At 46.9% G+C, this 21,461-nt stretch overlaps 1 protein-coding gene across 2 annotated transcripts in view; it reads left to right on the top strand.

The window, feature by feature from the left end:
- The window catches only part of ZNF395 (zinc finger protein 395), a 44,270-nt gene extending 24,201 nt beyond the window's left edge, over positions 1-20,069 (top strand). For both annotated transcript variants that reach the window (XM_086703770.1, XM_086703771.1), the window contains exons 2-10: positions 4,219-4,465; positions 6,074-6,279; positions 8,192-8,301; positions 11,938-12,173; positions 12,638-12,738; positions 13,476-13,752; positions 15,094-15,186; positions 16,065-16,168; positions 16,469-20,069. In XM_086703770.1, the coding sequence (XP_086559896.1) occupies positions 4,232-4,465; positions 6,074-6,279; positions 8,192-8,301; positions 11,938-12,173; positions 12,638-12,738; positions 13,476-13,752; positions 15,094-15,186; positions 16,065-16,168; positions 16,469-16,580 (1,473 nt within the window). In that variant the 5' untranslated portion in view covers positions 4,219-4,231 and the 3' untranslated portion in view covers positions 16,581-20,069. The remainder of the gene's footprint in view (positions 1-4,218; positions 4,466-6,073; positions 6,280-8,191; positions 8,302-11,937; positions 12,174-12,637; positions 12,739-13,475; positions 13,753-15,093; positions 15,187-16,064; positions 16,169-16,468) is intronic.
- The last annotated feature ends 1,392 nt before the right edge of the window (positions 20,070-21,461 follow it).

Raw genomic sequence — 21,461 nt, 5'->3', positions numbered from 1 at the left:
CCGATAGCTCCCAAGAGAAAATCCGTATGGGGAATGACTAGAAGTAGAGATGAGGGAAGAGGGGTTTGAAGGAGGCTATAGTTAGACTGAGAGAAGCATGCTAAGGAGGGACGGTAGGATCCTCACTCAAGGTGCAGAGTAGTAGGTGATCCTAGAAAGTCACTCTAGGTCCAGAGTTAACCTGGCTCCTTTACCCATTTGCATCATAAACCCCTGTAGGTACTGCAGTTCATTTCTGAATCCCTGAAGGACTCTGTTGATGATGTTGTCCATAAAGCCATGTCCATAAAATAATGAGTTTACTAATGAGCACAAGAGAGGCATTGATCGCCCCTGGTGATGCTGCCTGCTCTACATTTAGTCTGATTTGTATTCTTCACTTCCATGCTATCAATCCCCAGTATAAACTTTGCGAAAATTTTCCTTAACTTTTGGGATTGTCCCATTATCTCTTTGTGCCCTCTCAGAGGGCAATCAATAAGTGTGTAAAGGTCTTCCTGAACCACTGAATGATTAACAGTGACTTGGACTGTTTGACAAGGTCATGCTAAAGCACTGACCTTTATTTTGTAGGTAGGAGGCCAAGTGGAGAAGAGATTTTCAAGGAGAGAAAATGCACAAAGAAATGGAGAGACTTGTAGGGAGCTATTTTTTTCTATCAAGGTTCATTGACATAGGAAAAAAATACCATGTAGATGAAAAGTGGCTTAATTGACTGTTTTATTTTGAGAGACCCCACACCTACTAGAAATCTCCCTTCCCCTGCCCAGGAGCACTGACTCCTATTTGTGTAGCCTCAGCAAGCTGACCTCTCTGTGGCTCAGTTTCCTCATCAGAAATAGAAGACTGTTGATCTCAAGTTGTTTCTGAGGATTTAATTAGGTACAATCTGTGAAAGCTAGTGCCTATTAGGTACTTAATCAAGGCAGTTTCCCTTCCTTGTTTCTCTTCTGCTTTTAAAAATTAAGATGTGGGCATACTATAAATAAATCAAATAATAAAATGTATTTCAGTGATTTGGGCCAGTTAAAGGAGAAAGGCCAGAGAGAATGAAAGCAAATGCTGGGATGAGCATTGGGTGTTGTATGTAAGTGATGAATCACTAAATTCTACTCTTGAAATCATTATTACACTAACTTCGATTTAAATAAAACTGAAAAATTAAAAAAAAAATTAAAAGTAACAACAAAAGCAACGAAACAACCACCACAACAAAATGAAAGCAAATGCATGTGGGGACAGGCTGGAAGCGGACAGGTTCACCAACTTGACACAAATCCAGCAGGCTTTGGAGGGCTTGGGAGTCACAAACCAAGTAAAAAGTATCCTTTACATTAAAAAAGAAAAAGGCTTACAAAAACATCGTCAGAGTCTGTTAGCCAAATATTTCAGGCCCCATCTGAAGACTGGAAGCCCAGGAATTTTGGAAATATTATCCTTTCTTCATTTTCAGTGCTAGAAACCTCAAACTTCCTGCTGTGGAAAAGTGGGGGTGGCCACTGTGTTTTTTGGTCAAGAAAAGGTTGGGTTTTTTTTCCCTTTTTTTTTTTCTTTTCTTTTTTTTTTTTTTCCCCCTGGATGGGTGCTGCCATCTGATGTCTCCAAGTGGTACTGCGGCTTTGCCTCTAGCTCTTAGGAACCCATTGAAATTAAAAAGTCAGAGGTCTTGTTTCTGGCTGGAGGCTTCAAGGATGAGGGTAGACGACTGAGTTCCTAGAACTGACTTAGCTTGGATGTACTTTTTTTTTTTTTTTTGTAGTGGTAAATAATTTACTTCTTACATTTTTCTTCCTTTTTAGTGTTCTAGTAAAGCTTCCCAATAGTGTTATTCAGTAACACTGTGAAGTCACCAGACAGCTAAACAGGAACTCTATAGGATGCTGTGACTCTGACCTTTTCTTATCTGTTCTTTGCTTTCTAGGGAAATCATGGTAGAGATTCCATGCTATCTGGTTCCATCTGATTCCGATACCATGCTATCTGAAGCTTGGAGTAAAATACTTGTAAAAATGAGCCAGTTACTTTTTCTCGGTGTCTGCAACTTTATCGTTATCTTTTAAACTTATTTTTCCCATTTGTGTTACTGTAGAGATGTTTGCTTAGCATAATTTGCTGGAATATGGTTGGAAAGAGGCCAGGATTAGGAGATGTGGAGATAGCATGGGACCCAAACAAAGCCCCGAGACACTTTGGGACAAAGTAGGGAAAGTTTATGGAACTGTTCAAAATAAGTTTGAATTCATAGCTGTGATGATGGTTTTCTTCTGGTGTGAGTGTGGCCAGGGGAGGGGGAGTGGAAGGGAGGAGAAATGTGGCTGGAATAGTCTCTTGAAATGCCAAACTTAAGAGACTGCAGTAGAGTTAGCCTGGTGGGGAATGAAATATCATTGGCATAGAGGTCTATGAACATCCTTGTATTTTATACCTCCTACAGCACTGGGGAATGTGCTTTGCACATAGCAATTCCTCAACTAATTATTAACTGAATAAATGACTAGGAGGGTACAGAGGACCTGGAATGGCAGAGATTAGGAATGTGCTAGTGAACCCAAAGGAAATGAACCACAGGACAGCCAAAGAACTATGAGTGCTGTGCAGAAGGAGGGCAGCCTGAGTTTGAAAAGGGGTGGGTCTAACTCTTCTGCCAGGAGACCTAGGCCTGAGAGGTAGGCCCCCTGGTAGGCACCTGCCCCTCAAACCCTGTGTAGGAGCAAAGGGTTCAGGTTTGTGGTGGTGAAGGGACTGCAAAGGCCTGTCCTGTTGTTAGGTGACCAGTGGAAGTCAGTTATCAGGAGTTGGTGAGAAGGGCACCTAAGGAGGCTGGGGGAACCAAGAAGGAGGCTTCTGACAGTGCTACTTTGTATTTCTGTCATACTTCACAGGTTGTGAAGAGCTTCTACAGAATGTTCTCATTTGCTCCCCCAACATATTGGTGAAGGGAGTATTAGTGTTGTGATTTACAGATGAGGAAATAGGCTGTGAGTAGGCACTGACCATGTGGTCTGAGGGCAGATCTGTGTTTTCCCTGCATCTCACTTAGTGGGAAGGAAGGCTGCAGGGCAGGGGAGGGGTTTCCCAAGGGTAAGCTTGTTGACTGATTCAGATCACTGAGGGATCTGGAAGATGAAGTTCTTGTTTTCTGGAATGGTGTAGGTGCATGAAAGTCAGGGAGAGGCCCAGAGAACTCCTGAGGGTCCCACCCAGCCCTGGAGTTCACCGAGGGCCACAGTGATTAGAACCCCTCCTCTCTCACAGGAGGATTTTGACTAGTGAAACATCAGACCAAGGTTTCTAACTTCAGTGTCCTCCCTAGCTTTTCCCTCTCTAGAATGTGGAAGACAGTGCTACCCAGTTCCCTGCTTTCTGCAGTATGATAAATGGGGGTACATGGATGCCTCAGAGTATGCTGAAAGGACACTTCCCATTTTTCACAGTGGCTCCTGTTTATCATGGGATGAACACGCCGACCACTTTTACTGCTGTGAAATCAAGCTCTCAGCGTTAGTTTCTCAAGTGTAAAGTAAGGAAAGGAGAGTTAGCTTCTCATTTCTGTGGCTCTTTGCAACTTTGAAGCCAACTAAGCTTGAGAATCTACGAGTCTCTGACAAATGTCCTCATGCTCTGACTTAGCGATGTCCTACATAAGGACCTGACCTAAGGAAGCGTCCTTGGTATGTGTGTGCTGAGGTTGAGCTTGGAGGACGCTCCTTGCAGGCAGAGCAGATTAAACAGCACAACGCAGGATACAGCCCTCAGGTACGATAATAAAGGATGTGTTAAGTTAGCAATGATGCATCTGCCTAAGAAAATACTTTGTGGCTTCTAAAAGCATTTTTTATAGAATAGCATTTAATGATACAGTAAAACCTACACAAACTATTAAGTGAGAATTCATGATCCCATATTTGTAGAAACAAGTATGTAAATATGTATGTAGAAGAAAGCATGGAATGTTACATAGGAAAATTGGGTATCATCTCTGGGAGGCAGCGTTTTGCGTGGTTTGTTTTTCTTTGGGCTTATCAATATTTTCTAAATGTCCTACTAGACTGGCTATTACTTTTGTAAAAAGAAAAATTGTAGAAGTTACTTTAAAATGTTTCATCTACTTTAATGGATACTTCTGGACTCCTGCTGCATGTAGGGCGTTGTACTAAAAAGCTTCCTGATTACTCCAGATAGTGGATAAAGGACTCCCTGTCCCCTTTGCCTCCCCAGGAAAGGCAGCAGCATGGCCAGCGTGCTGTCCCGGCGCCTTGGTAAGCGGTCCCTCCTGGGAGCCCGGGTGTTGGGGCCCCCTGGGGCAGCCCCATCCTCGGAGCCTCAGACTGAGCTGCTGGAAGGGGCGGCTACCCAGCCCTTCCTCGCCTCTAAGGACACTTCCTGCCGGGAACAGCCCAAGGAGATCCTCAAGGCTCCTGGCCCCTCGGGCCTCCAGCAGGTGGCCTTTCAACCTGGGCAGAAGGTAGGTTGATTCACGTGTGGCCAGGTGTCTGATCTCCCCAGGCTTGGGGCTGGCAGGCCAGCAGTGCCCTGAGCGACAGGCCACAAACTCTCTGGGCACCAGTTTGTACACAGACCTTTTACTTGTATCCCTGTGAGCCCTTGGGCAGCAGGCTTCTCTAGAGAACGAGCCATCGTTAGCAGACCCAGGGCTCCTCCATGACAGTGCTGTCTGGTGTCTGTTATTCTGGACTTAGTCCTACTCAAAACCTCAGCTCAAAGCATGGTAAGAGCTCAGTTTCTCGTCTGCCTCTGCCTCAGTTTCCAGCTTGATAAAACAAGAATCTCAGGCTCATGAGAGACAGATAATATTTCATCTTTGAATCACCTTTAGACATTTTCAAGAGGCAAAGGTGTTTGTTAAGTCAGGATGACATTTGGATTTCCTTTTCTAGTGTTCCCTCCCCTTGTGGCAGGGCTCAGTCATCACCTGTACCTGATATTATCACCAGGTCCAAATGCATTGCCTTCTCAAAGGCCCATAAATAGAGACTCTACCTTCTACCTCCTTGCTGAGGCTTCTGTTGTCCAGGCCTCTCTTCCCATGATATAAGTTGACTTGCCAACTGCTAGGCACCCCTTGAGAGAAGTCAGCCTACCTCTCCACCCGTACTATCTAGTCCTCAGGTACACTTAGAATTCTCTGAAGGGAAAAATTCAGAGTGTGATCAATGCAAGGTAATAGTTGGAAATATATATAGGCAGCAGATATAAAGGACTTCAAAGGCAAGACTGAGTAAGACATCAGGAGGTTGGATACAGATTCCAAATTCATTTGGTTAGAGAATTTAATCCATTTACATTTAAAGTAATTATTGATAGGTAAGGACTTCTATTTTGTTAATTGTTTTCTGACTGTTTTGTAGTTCCTTTCTTCCTCTTGCTGTCTTTTTTTTATGAATTGTTGATTTTTTTGTAGTCATATAGTTAGATTCCCTTCTCTTTTATCTTTTGCGTATCTACTAGAGGTTTTTTTCTTTCTGGTTACCATGAAGCTAACAGAAAACATGGTTATCACAGTCTATTTCAAGATGATAACAAGCTAACTGTAATTGTACATGGATTCCATGATCAGAAAATAATTCCAGAAAATGGCATGTTTGCTCTCTCCATCTAGAGAGTTTATACGGATCTGTTTTGGGAAGAACTGATCTACTGTGGCTAATTTGGGTGCCCAGGTGGGAGCAGGTACTTGAGCTGGGAACATGTACTTGAATTAAAAATGAGTCAGAGATAGGGGCACTTGGGTGGCTCAGTTGGTTAAGCATCCAACTTCAGCTCAGGTCATGATATCATGGTTCATGGGTTTGAGTCCCATGTCCGTCTCTGTGCTGACAGCTCAGAGTCTAGAACCTGCTTCAGATTCTGTATCTCCCTCTCTTTCTGCCCCTCCACTACTTGTGCTCTATCTCTCTCTGTCTCAAAAATGAATTTAAAAAGTTAAAAAAATTAAAAAAATGAGTCATGGAACTAGTTTGTGGCAGGTGGATCCTGGCTCTCACAACTGAGGGCATATGGCATAAGAACTACCAAGTACTGACCACTGGTTGCTCTTTTTTTCCCCCCTCAGGTTTATGTGTGGTACGGGGGTCAAGAGTGCACAGGACTAGTGGAGCAACATAGTTGGGCAGAGGACAAGGTGACTGTCTGGCTTTTGGATCAGAAGTTACAAATCTGCTGTAAAGCGGAGGAGGTGTGGCTGGCTGAGCTGCAGGGCCCCATTCCCCAGGCACCAGCCTATAGGCCTGTCTCCAGGAACATTGATGTCCCAAAGAGGTTTGTGTGGGAGCGCTTGGGCTCTGGGCTCTGGAAGTCATGTGGGTGGTGAGGTACGGGGTTGTGGGACGTCTTGTGATGGGAAAGGAATGTGAAAGTCCTAGCTGTCTAGTTGTCAAGATACTGGACAAATGGGATACAGAGAGGGGGCATCCTTTCAAACAAACAAACAAACAAACAAACAAACCCAGAATGGCGTCTTTTCTTCCCTGTAACTCTATTATGAGTGGTATATCTTTGGCATGGCTAAGGGCTATTTTTGCCCCTTCATTCTTAAATTAAAATTAGTAGTTTTTCATGATGAAAGACGGGAAAAATGGCTTAGATCAGGAGTCAGCCAACTTGTTCTGAGTGGGCCAGATAGTGAATCATGTAGTGTGTGGCCCAACCAGTCTTGTCCCAACTACTTAGCTCTGCTGTGGCAGTGTGAAAACAGCCACAGACAGTACACAAAGGGCATGGCCGTGCTCCAATAAAATGTTACCTATGGACACTCAGATTATAATTTTATCTAATTTTCTTGTGTCACATATCAAGAGAGAATTCTTTTATTTTTAGGACCATATAACAATTGTGCCACTCTTAGCTTATGAGCTGTATAAAAATAAGCAGCAGAGCACGTTTGTCCCACAGCCCATAGATTGCTGACCCCTGGCTTAGATCTTCAAAACCGCTGATGAGTGAAGAATGCCTATTTTGCTTTAGAATTTTATGATACAATTTTCCCCCAAGAATGAATGAATATATATATATATATATATATATATATATTCTCATCTCCTAATTTCTATATTATATATTCCATTGGTCTTGTAAGACTAAGAAGGAAAATTGGCCAGTGGGGATTGCCGTATGTTCAGGGTGTACAAGTAGTCAAGCCCCATTCCATTATTTCTGTGTCTGTCTGTGGGTAGTACCCTTGTTGACAGCATATCCAGTGTCTTCAGACCAGACAGAGCAATAGTATTTGCTTGTGAATTCAGTAGAACGCTGGCAAAGAAATTGTTTTGTTATTCTATGGAAATAAAAATTCAAAGATCACACACAAAAAGGGGATGCTAATATGTTTACTATATTACTAGTCTTGGTTTAGCTGCCTCAAACATGGTCCCAGATTTCAGTGGATCTGAACTGTAAAGAAAGAATTAATATAGTCCTTTGAAATAGATGAGCCACCTAGAAATTTACTTCAGAATAACTTTTCATACATTGGCCGTAACTTATAGACAGCTCTAAGTTTACTTCCACATAATGTTTGTATGGATTTTTAAAAGTCCATATGGATTTTTTAACATATGGATTTAAAAAAATTACATGTAAAATTTTATAGACCTCTGGTTTCTAAGCATTGAGATTTACACCAGGAGATTTAGTGTTTCTGGTTTACTTGCTCATTGGCTTGTGTACTGCGTTCAGGAGCTATCAGAACACCTCATCGTTTTTCTTAAGGGGAAGGGAAAAGAACTGGTTAGTGTAATTGCACCTTTCTTAAATTTCAATAGAAGATGAGGAAAGGAGGGTAATTTTAGTGCCTTCGAATTCCAGCATGCGTCTTTTATCCCTGTGGTTGATTTTATTGCTTTTGCTCTTCTTCCTTTCCCCCAAGTAAAATTCTCAATTTTAAGCCACAGTTAGAGTTACAAAGTGAATTTCGGGGACAGTGGCGCTGCCTCCAGGTGTCAGCAATGGCATGGGGACCGACCTGCTTGCATTGGAGTTGACTGATACTAGAAATGCAATTCAGAATGGGTATTTTTCATGAAGAATGAGGAGAGAGACCTTCATGCTTTAGTTAGCACACACACTGGCTGAGTGGAGTGGGGGTATAGAAGGGACAGTCCAGAAGTGCAAGCCGATCATGCTACCCGCTGTGTCAGGAAGTAACCTTTGGCATTTATCCACTTCAATTCAGGAAGTCGGATGCAGTGGAAATGGATGAGATGATGGCGGCCATGGTGCTGACGTCCCTGTCCTGCAGTCCAGTCGTGCAGAGCCCTCCTGGGGCTGAGGCCAACTTCTCTGGTGAGGAAGGGGTCCCTGGTGGGTACTGGGTGTGGCACAGGCCCGCCACTAACTGCCTCTGCTTAGACCAGCCAATTGCCTGGCAGTAGGATTTCCGGAGTCTCTTCTCACTTGGCATCTCAGACTGGCTGAGTGGCATTGAGTTAGATGCTTCCATTCTTTTTCTTCAGTTTCCTCAGCTGGGGAGGAGTTTCCTGGTGCATTGTGAAGATGATTGAGCATGAGGCTGAGCCACACTGGCCACTCGAGTAAGTTCTTCTATGGGAGTAAGTGAGTGAGGCACTTTGGTGGGGGCCTGAACAAGGCCAGTAGAGGAATATTTAGTTCACAGAGAAACTTACTAAATGGTCCCCTAGTGGCCTCAGAAGATTCATGCCCCCATTCCAAGTGCCTAATTCAGCCTTGTAAATTAGTGCGGGCCTACAGGCCAAGGACCTGGAATAAATGAGCTGAAGTCTAACAAATCCAATTGCTTAACACAGAGCAATAGTATGACTTCACAGCAAATTCCTGAATTAAAAGAAAATCCTTCTGGTGCGACCCCTAAAATATATATGATCAGTAATATGGGAGGAAGAAGGGTTGCCTTATGTTAGTAGTTTGACCAGACTGATAGTGAACCTGAAGTTGTTTTTGAACTTCATTATAGGGCTGGCCTAACTTACTCCCAGGGAATAACTTTTCTTCATTGGTGACATCTAACTGAATTGTAGGCTACTTAAAAGCTTACAGGAAAATATGAGTTAGCTGTGAACACTTGTCAGGAGGAAAGTGGCCTTTGCAAGTATCCCTCATAAGGAATTTCCCTAGATAGAAGGTAAATTGAAAGGTGTGGTAAAGCAGGCTCACTTCCTTCATCCAGAGCCTGCCAGACGGCACCTATGTGTGAAGCTGAGCATTGCACACCTGCTCTGTTAGTGCCTGGGAGCTGCACAGGCAAAATGGGGAGGAAAGGAGCCAACTTTAAGTTTTTTAGGAAATTCCACAAGTTTCGGAGATCCAGGAGGAAGATCAGGAAAGTGTCATAAAGGCAAAGAAAATCATTGACTCCAATTCCCATCAGGTCGTGTGCGTCTTGTGTGTGTATCATACATAAGTACACGTTCACACACACACCCCAGCACCAACATTAGACACATCTAACTGATAATATGCTGTGATCCTGATATCTTAAGTCCCAGTTTGACAGACATTTTTAATGGTCTATTAAAGATTTTTTTTCCATTACAGTATATTTCTGATCTTATGGTTGAAGTCAGTGGAAAAATAAGGTTCCTTGGCAGCTAATTATATTGAAGTATTTTGCCAGGTGAGGTCTATGCCTTGCTGTAATAATCATGGGTACTATTTGCACAGAAACCACGTATTCTCTTTGTTCTCTGTACTGTTGGGATGGCTGTGTGTGTGTGTGTGTGTGTGTGTGTGTGTGTGTGTGTGTGTATGTGTGTGGAACAGAGGGAATTCTACACATTTCTGAGAAATTCACTGTAAACTCTCATAGCTGTGCATTCGCAGAGGAGCGCTTTGTTTTCATGGTATAGAAAATCTGTTACCCTTGCCCTAGAAGATCTTATGATCTAAGGTAGAGTCATTTATGTTTTTCTTCTAACATAGAGATTAATGTATGATACCACATTTTTCCTTTGTTTTTTGTTTTTCTCCCATTGTATGTCAATTTGCCAGTTCCAGTGTTTGAGCCATTTGGGCAGTTCCTGTGTGGAAGCCTGCTGTACTATAGGGTGAACCTGCCATTTGACCTGCCCTTTTTCTCCAGAGGCCTGGTCACACTAGATGCAGCATTCTATTCCCTGGCCTGTCTCTCCCTGATATACATGTGTGGGCCTTGGACCTGTTGGCCCATTGGTGGCTTCTGAGTTCTTCCCTGAAGGGTTATCCTGTTTTAAGCCCTACATGTGCATGTTTTCAAGACATGGGTCGCTTCAAACTGGGTTTTCAAGAAGTCATAGCTTTGAGACTTGACAGTGATACTTAGGGAGGGAAGAGTTCCTCCATCCCATTCTCTTCATTTGGAGGAGAGCCTGCCTTGGAAACACGGAATGCTGGGAATTTCAAATGTCTAGATTAGCCTAGAAGCAGGCTAATCGAGCTTGGGAATCGAGCAAGATGAGAGAAAAGCATTAGGGTTTTTATCCTGACCATAAGGGATGTAGTAGTTGACCTTAGAATCCAGGGTAGGGCAGCTGTTTGGAATGGCTACCCATGCCAGCAGGTGGGGCTTTAGGGGACATGGCCATCATATGACACATGTCACAGTTCCCCGCTACCCCCTTCTCTTGCTGTTTCTGTGTCTCAAAATTTCACATTCTCTTGTACTGTAAATTAATCTGGATTTATGGCCTAGTCATGGAGAGTCTAGGTTGGATCTAAAGCAGCAACAGGCAGTTGTTTGTTTGTTTTAAATGTTTATTTATTTTTGGGGCAGAGAGAGAGGGGGACAGAGGATCCCAAGTGGGCTCTGCTCTGACAGCAGCGACCCCCATGCAGGGCTTGAACTCATGAGATCATGACCTGAGCCGAAATCTTGTGCTTAACCAACTGAACCGCTCAGGCGCCCAAGACAGGCAGTTTATAAACTGAAAATTGCACCTGTCTCCCTGTGGTCTTCTTCCTGTCTAGACGCACCACTGGGAGCAGGGCAGTGGGTTCGGGGCTGTGTTGGATGGAAGGGCCTCCCCGTCAACTCGTGATTAGTTTGAACTGGCTTTGCCACTCCATGGTGGGGCAGGGGGAACCCTAAAACCTCTCATTTCTGAGCTCTGGTAAAAGGATCCCTGCTCTGCACTACTGGCCATTTCTTACCACAGCCACGTGGGTAATCATTAACTGACAGACACACACTGCAACTTTGTTTTATGTATTATTAATAGAAAGATAACGAACTCTCAGAAGTTCGTCTTTCCTTCTCCAGATGTGTTGCTTGTGGATAAAAGCAGGAGTCACCCAGGCTGTAGCTAGTCTAGTAAATGTCACACCTCTTGTAGCCATAAGAGCTGGTGCAACTGTTTTTTCACGTGCAGGTTTTGAGGGCCTTCCTGTGTTTAAATTCTTGAAAGGCATTTTTCAAGAAAGCCTGGCCCAGAAGCCCTTAAGTTGGCCTTGCCATCTGACTCTGCTGCTGGAGGAAGGATCCCACATGAGATCCAGCAGGCTTGTGGTGCAAGTTCTCATCAACCCTTTCAGGCCTAGATGCAGGAGGAGGGGCTCTCCCTCCCCACACCCCACTCTCCTCCCTGCTTTTCTTTTTAACATATAAAGTGAGAAATACATTTTAATTAGGTTATCTTTCTATTAACAACACATAAAACAAAGTTACAGTGTGTGTATGGCGGTTAATGATTACCCACGTGGCTGTGGTAGGAAATGGCCAGTAGTGCAGAGCAGGGATCCTTTACTGGAGCTTAGAAATGAAAGGTTTTAGGGTCCCCCCGCCCATGGAGCGGCAAAGCCAGTCAGAGCCAGAGCCAGGAATTGGATTCAGGAACCCAGACTACAAACTAGAATTTCATGGTCTCTGACTGGGGCTGTTGGTCTGGATCTGGTGTAGACAGAGGTGTGCCAGAGGTGTCCCCTGCCTGGGGATAGTGTGTGAGCGCCCTCTGTCTTCTCTCTGGTCAGTTTCCCGCGCGGCCTGTGATCCTTGGAAGGAAAGCGGTGATGTGTCGGACAGTGGCAGCAGCACCACCAGTGGGCACTGGAGTGCGAGCAGTGGCATTTCTACGCCCTCACCTCCCCACCCCCAGGCCAGCCCCAAGTATTTGGGGGATGCCTTTGGTTCTCCCCAAACTGATAACGGATTTGAGACCGATCCAGATGCTTTCCTGTTGGATGAACCAGCTCCACGCAAAAGAAAGGTATGTGATGTGGTGTGGGGCTGACGTCAGCTTGGGGCTGGCTTTGGAGGGTATGGGGGGCCCCCCAGGTCCTGGGTGTTCTCAGGCTCCATCCCATTTCAGTTTTCCTTTGTTCCTCTGTTCCGTCATGATATCCCCAGGAGCCCACTCCTCCTCTTTTATGCTTGTTCCTTTTCACCTCTGCCCTGATCCCTGCCCTCATTGCTGCTCTCACATAGGGCCTGTGTGTAAGGGCCTCTGGCAGGGTCTTACCCACAGCACGAAGCACTGGTGTTGGCAGTGGGACCGAATCCTGGGACCAGGCTCTCTGCCCCTGCCTGTCAGTTTCTCTGGTCCCAGGGAATCCCTTCCCTAGAGCCTTTTGTTGGCTTGTGTTTGAAGGCAGCTCAAGTCTCCACTGGATGAGGGTGAGGAGCGGGGAGGGGAGGGGCACATCCCGATGCTCCCATCTTCCTTTCTCCTAGAACTCTGTGAAGGTGATGTACAAGTGCCTGTGGCCAAACTGTGGCAAAGTTCTGCGCTCAATTGTGGGCATCAAACGACACGTCAAAGCCCTCCACCTGGGGTAGGTATCAAGCCCGGGGCATCTTTGCCTAGAGACCCACTCAGGTGTTCCTCCAGCCTGCCACCCACAGCCAAGAATGGTTCTGAGAAAACGATTTGCTGAGAATACCACCTGGTGCCTATCCCCGACCCCTGTGTCTGGCAAAATAGCCTGTTGGAAAGAGATCTGTGCTTGGAAGGGAAGACCCTCTTCTCATGGTGAATGATGACGCCATTCATGGGGAAGGAGTGCCACCCATCCTGTGGACGTGTCTTCCTGCCTCACTGTAGGGGGCAAGATGTTTGAATTCTGGGTAGAAATTGGGTACTTTGACGACACCTCATTGCGGGTTCTGCACCTGCTTCCCCTCAGGGAGCTGGTCTCCATTAGCTCTGACTCCCCGGAGCCAGAGCTGCTCAGGGAGGTGGAAGATGACCCCCCAGCCCTCTCCCTTGTGGAGAGAGCATGACCACAGGTAGGTGGGGACCGGAGGGGACCCGGGGCAGAGCCAGATGACTGTTGCAGGAAGAGAGACACGTTCTGTGAGAGGAGGAGCCTGAGGTGCCAGGAAAAACCGTGTTCAAGCATGTAATCCTCTATGACGCCTTCTGGCGTCCCAGGACAGGGCCTTCTGGATGTTCTCGCGGGCTCCTTCCCTGACTTATTGGGTGGGCCTGGGCAAGTGCTCTTCCCTCTTCTGCCATGCGTTTCCCGAGGCAACTTGTTCCTGACCCTCACTGCATCTCCTTCCCTCACAGAGACACTGTGGACTCCGACCAGTTCAAGCGGGAGGAGGATTTCTACTACACAGAGGTGCAGATGAAGGAGGAAGCTGCCGCTGGTGCCCCCACAGCTGACCCAGCCCCAACCCCCAGCATGACCAGCCCGCCCCTTGCTCTCCTCCCACCACCTCCTCCCAAAACCCAGTCCTCAGGCCCAGAACACCCTGGCCTGGAGTCTTATCTGCCCTCTGGTGCTCTCAGCAAGTCAGCTCCTGGCTCCTTCTGGCACATTCAGGCCGACCATGCATACCAGGTATGAGGCTGGGGCACATTGGGAGCTCAGCCGTGTGGCCGTAAAGGATGTTTGGTGTCTGACATGTCACTGGCCAGCCTGATCACAGGCCACTGACCACCCTGACCGAAGGCTGAGCCCTTTGGCTAAATTGCTGATCTCTAGCTTCTATAAAGAGGGAAAGAAAAATGACTTCACACTCAACAAATGTGGGAATTCCAGAGTTCTGCATCAGTGGCTGTCATGAGTAGTCACTAGAATCTGGCTGAATCCCTGAGTAACCAGGTGGATGGATTTGGACTGGGGAATCGTTACATCATTGGTTATAAAAGTGGATGGAATAGTGCAGTTGGGTTGCCCAGAGTAAATCTGTAACTTCTCTAAAATTGTGTTACATTAACAAACAATCCAGCACCCTTTGTTTTGACTACCTACCGTGTGTCAAATATTGGGCTAAACTTTTTAAATAGAATAAGACCTAGTCCCCAACCAACCTTGTGAAATGCATGGTTTAGCTGGAGAGAGAAATAAATATGTAAGTTTGATTGAGTATAATGAGTGGTCAAAGTACCTTACGAGAGGCATGAGAAATTGCTGTGGGCACAGGAAGAATCACGCTGTTATGCCCACGTAGCTGGGAAAGTTGTCATGGAGGGGGTTACATGTAGGATGGTCCACATAGGTGCTCTGAACACACAGTTTGCTTTCTGGCATTTTTTTTCTTAAAATCCTTTTATGCCTTCAGCTTGGTTTTATCAGACTCTAGGGTGATTTACACGTTAGTAATTAAAAAGCAGTGCTCTCAGTCAGACAGCCTTCACAAAATGAGCCAGCTCTCCTTCTCATTAGAATGAGTGGCTGCCTGGTTAGTTTATGTTTGGCCAACTTCAGGAGGCCCTTCGGGCAGCTGGCTGACCCTGCAAGTTGGGACCTATAGAGGGCGGCTGCATCCGGGCTTCCAGGAGAGTGTTGCTGCTTCCCAGTGGTTGCCTGGGGACATCATATACTTGGTGCAGTAACACCACCTGTGCTCAGAAGGGTTTTGGACTGCTTCGGGGAACTGCCTGTCGCATGTTCTTGGTAGGTGAGCCAGCTGAGAAGCTAATCCACTGTGATGATTCAGTCATGGGGCTGGCCTGAAGACCAGCTCTCAGAAGGGATCCAGCAAACAACTGGAACCAGGGACTAAGGAGGGTATCAGAGTTGGGCTCGCTCTGCCGGGAGCAGAGTATTCGCGTGCACCCCCGTCTTTTCCTCTTGGAGGCCCATGCTCTGTGGCGGACCGTGAAGTCGCAGGGAACATGGGCGGACTTGCTAGCTGCCTGACTGGGCTCCAGGCTGACCTGCTCTCGTCTCTGGCAGGCTCTGCCATCTTTCCAGATTCCTGTGTCGCCACACATCTACACCAGTATTAGCTGGGCTGCTGCCCCCTCCACGGCCTCCTCCCTCTCTCCGGTGAGTGTGCCTATCTCTGAGCCCGTGGGCCCCCCTGGGGGTAAGCGTCCGCATGTTACCAGTGCTGGATGCCATCTCCCTGCACTTGCCTCCAGTGCCCAAACTTCCTGACGGCCCCCATACACTCTCCCCCTTGCTTGCCCTCCCTAGTGGGTCACAGCCCTCCTAGGAGGTGCAAGGAGTGTGTCTGCAGAGGAGAAGCCAGATAAAGCAAGTTTACTGCCTAGGAAGTCACCAGGCGGGTCTGCAGTCAGTGCGCTATTGAGCTCTGAGTGTGGGTGGGTGCTCGTTAAGGTTTCAGTGTGGAGAGAGAGGAGGGCAGAGAATATGGAGGAGGTGGGGAGGATGAGGGGAGGAGCATGAAAGAAGATGGGTGCTAGTGGGAGCACTGGGAGGACCGTGGCCTTAGGTGGCTTGCCTCTGAGCTAAAATAAATCAGATGTCCTTTTGAACCACCCATAGTGGTCGTGGTCTTAAATATCGCCTACAGGAAGGCATCACACATTGTCAAACCTGGGTGCCTGAAGGTGGCTTTCAGGCAGCACAGTCCCTCCCTCGTCCCACATGTGGTAACTCCATCTAAACTTGCAGGGAGCAGCCCACCAGGAGGCCAGGTCAAGAGCCTCCCCTGTTCAGGGCACTCACTCTTTCCAAAATGTGGTTTAAAGGCCTGTCCCTCACTCTGCAGCCTTTCCTCCCTACCTGGCCCCTGCTCACCTGTGCCTGGAATATTACCAGGGAAGGCCTCCTGCCCTCCTGCCACAAAGAGGGGCTTGGTGGGTGTGGCTGACTTTCTGGTGGGATGGTTGTCTCTCCTTTTGCTTCTGCCCTCATGCCCTTGGCCTGTGCTTACGGCCTCTCTCTCTCCCCATGGCCAGGTCCGGAGCAGGTCACTAAGCTTCAGCGAGCCCCAGCAGCCTCCACCTGCAATGAAATCCCACCTGATTGTTACTTCTCCACCCCGGGCCCAGAGCAGCGCCAGGTGAGACAGTTTGCTCCGTGGCCTCCCTTCTGGCTTCTGTCCTCACTGTCCCCACTATAAGTGTGGGTTCTGAGTCCACCAACCCTAGTATCCTGGGTTAGTTCCCCCAGGGTGGCTGGGGGTGAGGGGGTGGGGGTGGATGCAGGGGAGGGTAGATGCAGGGGCGGAGGCCTTTGTTCCTCTGGCCCCTTGGCTCTTGCCCTTCCAGCCTCTGCTGGTTTGCTCAGCCTCTCGCCTGGCCACTGTCCAGGTCTGCAGCCACCACTGCGTGTCTGTATCCTCCTTACTCTTTTTTGCCAGGAAAGCCCGTGGGGAGGCTAAGAAGTGCCGCAAAGTGTATGGCATCGAGCACCGGGACCAGTGGTGCACGGCCTGCCGCTGGAAGAAGGCCTGCCAGCGCTTCCTGGACTGAACCCGCCCTGCCACCGGCTCATCCTCCCTGCTCCCTGCCCCCACCGGCAGCCAGACCGCGAAAGACAGACGCGTCCCACGCCCTCTGCAGAAACCTAAACGATAAAGAGTGGACATTGGGAGTTTGGGTTCTATTGGCTAAGGTTTAATACGTAAAACATTTCCCCCCTCCCTTTTGGGAACATTTGAGTTTTTAAAAGAAGAAAGGAAAATACTCCCCCCGCACCCCTAAAATAGGAGAGAGCCGAAACTGACCAAGGGTATTCTGCAGTGAACCAGAGACCAAAGAATTAATTACCCTCTCTTTCCCACGTCTCTGTCTAGGGGATTAGTTTGCATGTATCAAAAGAAGGAACAGCTCATTCTGTTTTCCTGCTGAGTTGGTGAATTCTTTGCTTTCTCAACTCTTCCAGAAGGGACTGTGAGCAAGATGAATTTACTTTTCTTAAAAAAAAAAGAAAAAAAGAAAAAAAAGTTTCTGGCTGATGACTCCGAGAGCAGGACCTGCTGTGGTTGGTGGGGGGATAGTGGGGGTATCTGTGCACTTTTTAAGGTGCAGCCAGCCCCTCTTCTCCACCCGAATCCAGGAGAAGGGAGAGCCTGTCCTCACCGAGCAGCTTCTATGGAAGTAAAAGGAAAACCCTTTCTTGATGACAACTGTTTGAATCTGGGTTCTCTCTGAAGTTGGGTTGCATCCCAACAAGTATTGTATGGCTTCTTCTTAAAGCCCAGACTAATAGGTTTTTAAAGACTGTCCCCAAATAGGTGAGCCAAAAGGCTATACGAATTTACTTTTTGAAATGTGGCAGTTAAACACTACCTTGATCATTCTTTCCTCTGTTCCTTGAGGAAACATTGGAGGGTTTTAGTGTTCGTGAAAGCCCTCTGCTGTTACCTGAGTGAATAAACTCCCTCTTGATGTTCCTCCCTCCAGTTATGGAGGTGACACCTTAAAAACACTTTGTTTTCTTTTCCCAGTGTATTCAGAAGCCTTTTATCTGATTCAAGTTCCCTTTCATTTGGGTGAGAGACCCCACCCCCACCCCTGTGCAGGTTCCTCTTTGTCTCTGGCTTTACCTGGGATTTTCCCATTCCCTCTGAAGGCTGCAGTTGGGGCTGGCGTGGGGGATGGAGAGAAAAGTAAAAAAAGGAGAGAGAAAGGTAAGTGGCAGCTTGCCCCCATGTTGGAGCGCGAGTTGGCAGGTTCCCGAGTTTTAGGTTGGGTCAGAGGGCCTGGGAGAATGTGATAGGACAGGACTCTGCCATCAATGCAGGAGGTCTCTGGAATTTTATCAGTGTTGGTCCAGTTTCTGAGATGGGAGGGTCAGTTTGATGTGGTGTGACCTTCTCAGAGGTATCTGCTGAGCACCATTTCTTGCCTGCAGGTGGGAGGGGGAAAGTTAACTCTGAAGAACTCTCTGGAGGAGGGGTTGGGTTAGCAGCTCCTAGTGCTTTAGCCCTCGTTTCTGGAGGCCTGAAGAACTGAGAGCAGCCTGGATTGCAGTGCTTGGGAAGTAAATATGCAAAACTATTCTTGTTGATGAGGGAGATGTGGATGGGGAGCTTGGGGCCCTGCCGATCAGTGCTTAACTAGGACCAGACAAGCTGAGACCTCAAGGGAGGGCATGTTTTGTTTTGGGGCTCCCCTTTCTTTTAAGTCTGACTTGTTTGGGAGTTCGTCAGGCCGGCATGAGCATGGCCACTCGGTGCCCAGCTGTCTGGGGTCCCAGTACTGCACTTATATCCCTGAGGTCGGGGGCTCGAGAATCCCACCAGACCACCTATCCTGGGGCTGGGCAGCAGCGTCTGTCCCCTGGCTGTAACCAGGCCATCCTCTCTTACTCCCAGGTGGAGATACTGGCCTACTGAGGATCCTTTGGCCACTGCATGTGGGACTTGTGCAGGTGCTTGTCAATCTGTGACACACAGAGTATTAGAAAACCCGCCAACCTTAGAAGCATGGTGTTGTGAAGGGTGATAGTGACCCGGGTTTGGTGATGGAGGGAAAGACACTCATTCATAGGTGTCTTTGGTGGTAATGGGTATATTTTTATAACTTAGTAAAAAAAAATGTGGAATCTGTCCCTAAAGCTAGAAACCAGGCCAGCAAGAGGTGGCCCAGTGTCCTTCTTCCTGTCCCTTCTGCTGCCCTGAGAATTAAAAGCTGATGGCAGGTTGTGGATTGTCCTGACTGCTCACTTCCCTCGTTCATCTTCAGATCTTCTTGATGAGGGGAGGGAGCTTCTGAGACGTGAGGACTCTGCCCAGCAGCGTCCTTCCCTCTCTTAATCAGGCTCTTGTTGAGTCTTGTCTTCAGAAAAGCTGTTTTCATTTTCCCCCTCAGTTTGGACCGTGTCGATATAACTGGACAGCAAGACTTCCTCTAAGTGAGGTAGGCTTCTCATGTCTTTGGTACACAGGGCAGAAAAGGAAGAGGAGAAACAAGAAATGGATGAAACAGTTTAAAAACTGAGGTGGCTTTTTTTTTTTTAATGTTTTATTTTGGTGCAGCTTTCCCCTATCTGTATTTGCTCCTCTCTCCTCTAACATGGTGATGGCCTCCTCTAGCCTCTGCCCTCTCGCTCCATCTTGTGGCTGTTGTGTTCTTGACATGTGGTCTGTCCTTGGGGTTGCCCCGTTTGTTCTTCTTGGAGGGTGGGGGTGGCTTGTGAACTGATCAGCAATTTTGCCTGTTCTCTACATCTTTGTGTCTCTCCCTGCTTCCCAGCCCACCTGGGCAGCAGAATCTGATAGGTCAGGTGCCACAGGAGTGCATTTGAAACTAACAGGACTGATTTTTGAAAGAAGTGATGTTGGGAAACCCATTTATTCCAGGGATGTTGACCCTATTCAAAGTATTTCTTGGAATTTACCTTTGGAGTCTGTGGTGCCTGCTTGGAATAGCCTTAATGATACTAAATCTGTACCTATGCTCATTCAGTGCGGAGTCTGGTGAATGATGTCTGTGGTCAAGTGAGATCACAGGCGCAAAGCTCATGGATGGACCAGTGAGGAAAATAGCTTGGATATATGTGGTTCTTAAGCTGGCTGTGAAAGCAGGTTTGTAATTTCAGAGAGCGTTTTGAGTGATAGCCACATTGTGATTCTAAGCCTATAGCTTGACTCCTTGGAGGACATTATTAATTTGGTTGTGGAAACTCTGATTTGTTTGAAGAAATCTGTCCTGTTACTTTCTGGACCTCCCAGGTTCTGACTTTACCAGGGGCCAAAAAGAAAAAAAAAAAATAAGAAAGAAAAAAAAAGAAAAGAAAAGAAAAGAAAAAAAAAAAAAAAACAAAGGAAAAAAGGAGAGAGAGAAGAGGGAGATAAATCCCATCTGTGAATTTGTCTTATTGGCGCCTTTCCCCCAGCTGTCTTCCAAGTATTATTTTTACTGTTAAAAATTTTTTTAAAAAAATGTGAAATGTAATGTTTTTACAGCAACAATATGAAATATATTTTATAAGGAATAAAATGGTACATTGTCTGATTTAATGTGTGCCTGTCCCTCTACCCCTTCCCCCTACAAAGGATAAGATTACTGTTGTTCTTGGTGTTAAACAAGTTGTGGCATGTGGGCAAAGCGTACACATTCATTCATTCATTCATTAGCTTATAATAATGATAGGGACCAGGGACCAGTCCAAGTGCATACATGAATAATCAAGTGCTGACCTAAATAATCCAATGAGAGAGTTACTACTACTATTCCCATTTTACAGATGAGAAGAGGGAAGCACAGAAGTCAAATAACTTACCCCAGGTCATAAACTGTGAAATAACGGCACTAAGATTGTAATCCAGGTAGGAACCATTTTATATACTGCTTGTATGGACAGTGGGGAGCGTGTTCTTGGCTATATCCCTGAGTTGGTTGAGGAGTTGGCAAATGACTTAGGAAAAAATAAGTCCTTTTCTGCTTATGGGATGGGTTCTGACTTTAGGGAACAATACGGGACACTCCCCGAGTTCTTTGATTCCACGTACTGTGATGACCCAAATGGCTAGTTAAAAGCTGGCCTACGTGGGAAGCAGAAAGCAAACTCCCATCCTTGTGCACTGGGGCTGCTTTAAGCAATTTTAGCTTCCGGGACCATAGGCGTCTCTGGGAGCAGGATCTGGAGACCCCTAAAAGGCCCTGACGGTGAGAGTGGTGTGTCCCTAGACCCAGGGGCTGGATTACATCACTCAAGCCCAGCAGCATGTAAAGCTGGTATGGGGGTGGCCATTTTCCTTACCTCGTGGTAGAGCACAGGGCTTCTTTTGCCCCGTTTTCCCTTGTCCCCTGCCTCCCAAGAAAAGTCCCAGTAGAATCTATTGCTCCACTGCCGTTTGCCCAAGCTCCTCTACATCACTTGTGACTCTGGGCTACACATTCTCAATTTGTACTTCCCAGGCTCACCTTTATGGCTGCATGCACAGACTCCCTAACTTTCCAGCTTCTAGTTGGGTTTGACCCACAGGTGACAGACTGGGGTTTGAAGGGCTGGAGGACAGAGAAATTGGGGGATTGCATCACCTAGCCCTTCCTGCAGTGTCTGAATGGCTAAGGTTCCCTACTGAGAGCTCAGCAGGGCTCTCCAGTTCCCCAGCAGAGCTCCTTACCCTCCTGACTGATTTCCCATCACCTAGTATACACTCTAGACATTTGAGTCTCCTCAATTGCCCTGTCTGGGTGCACCATATGTTTCTTCGCCTGACAGTTACACCTTGACATGTTTCGTGTTAAATTGGAGATAAACATGACATCAGCGAGTTCATCTAGGCTCTGCCCTTTTCCTCATGTCTTAATCCAGTGGTCTCAAAACAGCAAGATCTGCATCACTTGGAACTTGTTAAAAATGCAAATTCCTTCTGAGTGAGAAACGGGGTGGATTCTGTG

This window comes from Puma concolor, chromosome B1, assembly GCF_028749965.1.
Source record: "Puma concolor isolate L17-30 chromosome B1, mPumCon1.1.hap2, whole genome shotgun sequence".
In the NCBI taxonomy this organism is placed as follows: Eukaryota; Metazoa; Chordata; class Mammalia; order Carnivora; family Felidae; genus Puma; species Puma concolor.
This window is presented reverse-complemented; position numbering and strand designations above follow the sequence as displayed.